The sequence below is a fragment of the Syngnathus typhle genome, unplaced genomic scaffold (assembly GCF_033458585.1).
Source record: "Syngnathus typhle isolate RoL2023-S1 ecotype Sweden unplaced genomic scaffold, RoL_Styp_1.0 HiC_scaffold_40, whole genome shotgun sequence".
Lineage (NCBI taxonomy): Eukaryota > Metazoa > Chordata > Actinopteri > Syngnathiformes > Syngnathidae > Syngnathus > Syngnathus typhle.
Window position 1 is genome coordinate 355,411 of NW_026871946.1, and position 5,780 is coordinate 361,190.

The 5,780-nt window shown below is 37.3% G+C and overlaps 1 protein-coding gene across 3 annotated transcripts; it reads right to left on the minus strand.

Annotated features, from left to right (window-relative positions):
- Positions 1–556: 556 nt before the first annotated feature.
- Positions 557–5,326, minus strand: LOC133147291 (uncharacterized). Of its 3 annotated transcripts, XM_061271283.1 has the most exons (10): positions 5,111–5,326; positions 3,901–3,998; positions 3,557–3,691; positions 2,951–3,099; positions 2,713–2,849; positions 2,527–2,620; positions 2,265–2,388; positions 1,370–1,587; positions 1,114–1,294; positions 557–979 (listed from the first exon to the last, which is right to left on the minus strand). In XM_061271283.1, the coding sequence occupies exons 2-10, from the start codon at positions 3,992–3,994 to the stop codon at positions 891–893; spliced, it is 1,221 nt and encodes a 406-aa protein (XP_061127267.1). In that variant the 5' UTR covers positions 3,995–3,998; positions 5,111–5,326; the 3' UTR covers positions 557–890. The 3 variants fall into 3 exon arrangements, with proteins under 3 accessions (XP_061127267.1, XP_061127269.1, XP_061127268.1); XM_061271285.1 differs by lacking the exon at positions 3,557–3,691 and having other exon boundaries at positions 5,111–5,324; XM_061271284.1 differs by lacking the exons at positions 3,557–3,691; positions 3,901–3,998 and having other exon boundaries at positions 5,111–5,323.
- Between the last annotated feature and the right edge of the window lie 454 nt (positions 5,327–5,780).

The window sequence follows — 5,780 nt, forward strand, 5'->3', positions numbered from 1 at the left end:
CTGGAGTGTTGAATCAACTCCCACAGAGTCAATTTTAACACTTTTTGCGGGTTTATATAGCTCCACACTCTACAGAGTTAAATTAACACTTTCAAAATAGTTAATTATTTAACACTGTACCTAGAGTTACTTTTTAACTCTCTAGACTGGGTTGAATTAACACTATATCGAGTTACATTAACACTATATCAGAGTTACTTTTTAACTCCCTAGACTGGGTTGAATTAACACTATATCGAGTTACATTAACACTATATCAGAGTTCCTTTTTAACTCCCTAAACTGTGTTAAATTAACACTATATCGAGTTACATTAACACTATATCAGAGTTCCTCTTTAACTCCCTAAACTGTGTTAAATTAACACTATATTGAGTTACATTAACACTATATCAGAGTTCCTTTTTAACTCTCTAAACTGGGTTAAATTAACACTATCGATTTACATTATATCAAAGCTCCTTTTTAACTTCCTAAATTGGGTTAAATTGACACTACATAGTTAAAAAAAAAAAACAGTACAATACAACCATTAAAATGACAATTCCAAGAAAAATGCATTTTCAAAAACACAATTTATTTTAACTTTTCCCCCAATGCAGTCAGTTAAAACATGAGGGTATAATGTACAAACCTCCATCTGCTTACCATTTATTTTAAGAACTTTCCCCCAATGCAGTCAGTTAAAACATAATAAACGAGGGTATAATGTACAAACTTTCATCTGCTTTGAATATCAAATGGTTTGTGACATTTGAGTTCAGTCATTTTCATGACACACCTCTCTTCAGTTGGTAAAACTTTGAAGGCATGGTGGTGTTCAACAAACATCTCTGTAAATAGCTTTTTTGTCAAAAAATAAACGTCATCTTCAACCAGAAGTACATCATCTATTTGACAAAAGACTGGCATGTCTTCCTCCATGGAACTGCAAACAACAAGTCCACCTTTGTACTCAACACCATCGACTTTAACCCAACTTTAAAAAGAAAAAGAAATACACAGAATGAACGAACAATTGAAGTCCAGTAACATAAAATCAATCGGTCTTTATTAATCACAAGACTATTGAACTGTAATTGCTTATAACAAATTCTATCGAACAAAACTCACTTGGTGCCTCATCAAGTTCACTTCCTGGAGACTCTGCGGCCTGCAGCATTCGGCGCAGCTCAGGTGTTGGGGTGAGCCGCTTGGCCTCTTTGATGACGTTATCTCTGAAGAACGGATCCCATTTCTGGAGCAGCAGGTTGGAAACCTCCTCTTCAAACAGGAGTGTGAAGTCTTGATTCATCTATAAGAAAGCAAATGTACTACTACCACATTCAGCACATTTCAAGGCATTCTAAAAATCCCATTTCATACTTACCAATCCCTTTGTATCCAGGAATCTTGGGAAGATGGAGAAGATATCTTGAGTTTTGTCTGAGTCGTGGATGAGTTTTTGGCGATTCTGAAAGGTCTCTCTCATCTTCAGAAAAATTACGGAACTGTCTGTTGTATGGTTGAGCAAGGAGATGGCTTCCTGGTATGCATCCCCATCAAGCTGCTGGTCAACAACAATGGACCTGCGCACATTTGGGCCTCCTGAAAAAAAGCACACAATTCTTTCAAGAAAAAAAACAAGAAACACCCTAGATGAAGTTGTAAGAAAGAAAGAAAAATGAGGGGTACTTAGAGAAAGAAAGACAGTTGCGTAGAGAGAGAGATAGAGAGATAGATAGATAGAGAGATAGAGAGATAGATAGATAGATAGATAGAGAGAGAGAGAGAGAGAGATAGATAGATAGATAGATAGATAGATAGATAGATAGATAGATAGATAGATAGATAGATAGATAGATAGATAGATAGATAGATAGATAGATAGATAGATAGATAGATAGATAGATAGATAGATAGATAGATAGATAGATAGATAGATAGATAGATAGATAGATAGAGAGCTAGAGAGCTAGAGAGCTAGAGAGCTAGAGAGCTAGAGAGCTAGAGAGCTAGAGAGATAGATAGATAGAGAGATAGATAGATAGAGAGCTAGATAGAGAGCTAGATAGAGAGCTAGATAGAGAGCTAGATAGATAGATAGATAGATAGATAGATAGATAGATAGATAGATAGATAGATAGATAGATAGATAGATAGATAGATAGATAGATAGATAGATAGATAGATAGATAGATAGATAGATAGATAGATAGATAGATAGATAGATAGATAGATAGATAGATAGATAGATAGATAGATAGATAGATAGATAGACTGACCTCCTCCTGGGGAAAAGCCAGTGGGGCTACTTGTAGATGCATGTCCTCTTCGAATCTTTCTCTGAATCGTTTTCAGACGCCAAGAAATGTATCCGGTGCTGCTTGCAGCATCATAGAAATGTTCCTAAAATGGAAATACATTCAAAATTAATGTGATGTCAACCTCATAAGCTACTGTGAAATTTCAGAATCTAAATGTTACTGTAATGTAGACAAAACATGAAAATTATGTAAACAGAGAGTACAATAATAATGACTATACATAGCCTTTCTTGGAGTATGGGTCTTTGAGGGACGGGAACACTGTCACTATCCCAAGAGCGTACTCTTCTCGAACAGCTTTGCTGGGGAGTTGCCTGAGAAAAGATCAAATTAGCATTAATACAAGGGCCAAGTAGTTAACTTGTTAATAAAAAAAGGATAGTACAGACAAATAGAACACACATACCCGTGTTTATCAATCATGTGTGCCACTATTATATTGACCAACTTTCTTCTGGTAGCATCTGTTAGAGTTTTTGTTGTGTGATACTCTTGGAGGACCTCTTCACCACCTGAGCTGGTACCAAGGACATCTTCAATCAACTTTGAAAAAGAAGCAAAAAAACAAATGTGATAAACTGCCTTTCTAGAGTTTAAGGATGACAAATGTTGATTTTAAGAAACCTGTGAGTACTTAGCACAACCTTTCTAGCAGATGCTGCAGGAAGTGGGCCCTCAAGTCTTGGTTTCTTCCTAGGAACCTCATCTAGGAGTATAGTTGATGTACTTGCACATGAACTGAAGCTTGAATCAGAATAATCGGATGGAGAGGACAAGGAGCAATCGGAAAATTCTAAAAAAAAAAAAAAAAAAAAAAAAAGAAGGGGGGTGGGGTGTTTATTTGCAGTATACAAAAAGTCATAGAAGATTTTTGATCTAACCAAGCCAACGGCACACCATAGACTCAACTCATTTAATCAATTGATTCTCAGTCTTGATAGGCAATTCAGAAATATTTTCAGAAATTGTTTTAAAGGCATGAATTAGATTAATCAAAAATACATTTGGTATTCATATTGGATTTATGTCAGTTAAAATGACATTTAAACCATTTAATAAAAGTCAGGCTGAATGTCCCTGTTGTGTAACCACAAAGAATGATATTGAATATTTGATCCACCTTTAAGTGTATTAAATGACTTAATTCTGAAAACATTAAATTGAAATTGTTTACTGTATTTCTGTACTTATAAATTTGCATTAGTGTTTTACACATTGCATTATGTAATTTACCCCTTTACATTTCTCACCGTCATTTGAGAAAACTGATAGAGTCACATTGCCTTGGCTGACAAGGTCACTGAAAATGTCCTCATCAACTTCTGTCCCTGTTGCATCTTTGTGCACTAATTTTGCGTCAGGTGGCAGGCAAAATCTCTCGATGACTGGAAAAGACAAGATACATCTGAGTGGACCTTTAAGATAGCACTGATCTTGCCTCATTTCACATTCAATAATTTAATCCACCACTGTAAACAAATTCAGAGATAACCCCCTGCATAAAATACATTCCCTTTTCAGTCCAAATCTTAAAAGAAAGGGGCGTTGTTCTGCCCTTTATATCAAACCAAGCATAAGTAAAACAAAAACAAACCTTTGTCATGGAACTGCACAAAATCAAAACATCCATCAACCTCATCCAACTTCACATACTTCTGCTGTTGGCAATACCGAACCTGGATCAACATTTTTCTGAGACATGCAACAACAAACAAATGTCAGTAAACACTTAACATGCAAGAAATAATTATTTAACACTCACATAAACGTTGTGTATCATGCAAGAAATTGTTTCATTATTAATTTCACTGCATGTCTAAGATTAAACACATTCAGCAGCTGCTGGGAGGCTGTTAAAACATGCCACAGCAGGCCCAGTGGAAACGCTCTCATTGATGAACGTGGCAGCGACAAGCTGTAGTGACTGCAGCACATGCTACCGTAATTAACATTTACATTTGAGGCTAAACTGATTTATTAAAACATTCCCCTCTGTTAAAAGCTGGTTTTCAGCGACCAAACAAACACAACACAGCACCAGTAAAGTTGACCCTTTATAGTCTGACTGCCCACTACATTACCTACATTACCCATTAATCAGAGTTATTAACCACACCTGTATGATCAGAGCCTCGGACACTCGTCTCGGTGCAGTGGCACAGGGAGTCTGCCACACAGGCACCCAACTGCAATTGTTTAGGCTAATTATTTCACTCTAGCCGTGGCTCCTACGCAAAGTGCGGGGTTTATTGCATGAATTAACTCCTCACTTCGTGTTGGAGCCAAAGTTCATCCTGTCGGGGCTTATTTCTCCATAACAACCTCTGAACTGTTTATCCCTTACTTATTCTAGAGGGTTATGGTTAGGATTAGGGTTAAGGTTAGATTAATGGACGCAGAAATTAACAAGTGTATGGTCGGAGAAATGGGAAGAGGGAGTATTGGGCAGTCGGACTGATGCCATGCACCCGCCATGAACTTCAAGTTAGCTTGTTAACATGTGCTAACGTTAGCCCCAAACTATATTCGACAGTTAAATATGAAGCCTTGTTTATACAACCTCTCAAGCACGCGTGAGACTTGGTAAAATGCAAAGGATAACATAGGAAACCGTTTTTTTATTAATGTTTATTTTTTAGCAAGTGGTAACGTTAGTGGTGAAGTTAACATTGCATTAAAAAAAAAATCCAAACGTTCGCTGTCCAGTGCCAACCACAAAAAATGCTTAGCAAAGTTACATAAATATTCTCAGCAGATGTTTAATTCAATGTTATTGTTCATACAAGTTTGATTTTGTAGCTTACCTCTCGTGTAAAAGTCCAACTCCGCATCCATTCCTGATTCCAGCAGCGAAATAAACGACGGTTGACCACGCCACGCACAGGAGACTATTGATTGATGCACGGGTTCACCCTGCTGAAAGCCCAGGGGCATAACACATGGGGTTACCTGGACTGAAGCCCAGGGGCCTATCAAGCAAGTTAACTCGGCCGAGATGCACTTTACATCTCTCCAGAGTTGATTTGCTTAGGTTGGAATAACTCTGTTAAATAACTCCAACACTGAACACCATTTTAATCAGAATGTGTTAAAATGACACTTTGAGAGTTGAAATCAACTCTGACATGTTTAACCCTGAAATTTCAACACTCCAGTTTTTGCTGTGCAGAGTGACGGGAGCGGCACAATTCAGAAAAAGTGCTCAGCTCGCCGAGAAAATGCGATTTAAGCAATAAAATTAAAAATGCTTATAAAACATAAACCAAACGTTGGAGGTGGTCATTTCTTAATGCGCAGTAATAAACTCGGCACTCTAAAGCACCCGAGAGCGTTTTTTTCGATGCCAACCTAACCAGAGTGACGGGAGCGGCACAATTCAGAAAAAGTGCTCAGCTCGCCGAGAAAATGCGATTTAAGCAATAAAATTAAAAATGCTTATTAAACATAAACCAAACGTTGGAGGTGGTCATTTCT

Excerpts from the sequence above, each read along its gene's own strand:
- LOC133147291 (XM_061271283.1), bottom strand. The coding sequence starts at position 3,994 with ATGTTGATCCAGGTTCGGTATTGCCAACAGCAGAAGTATGTGAAGTTG. Across the intron at positions 3,100-3,556 it reads ATCAGTTTTCTCAAATGACG|AATTTTCCGATTGCTCCTTG; the intron begins GTGAGAAATGTA and ends TTTTTTTTTTAG. Across the intron at positions 2,621-2,712 it reads CACATGATTGATAAACACGG|GCAACTCCCCAGCAAAGCTG; the intron begins GTATGTGTGTTC and ends ATCTTTTCTCAG.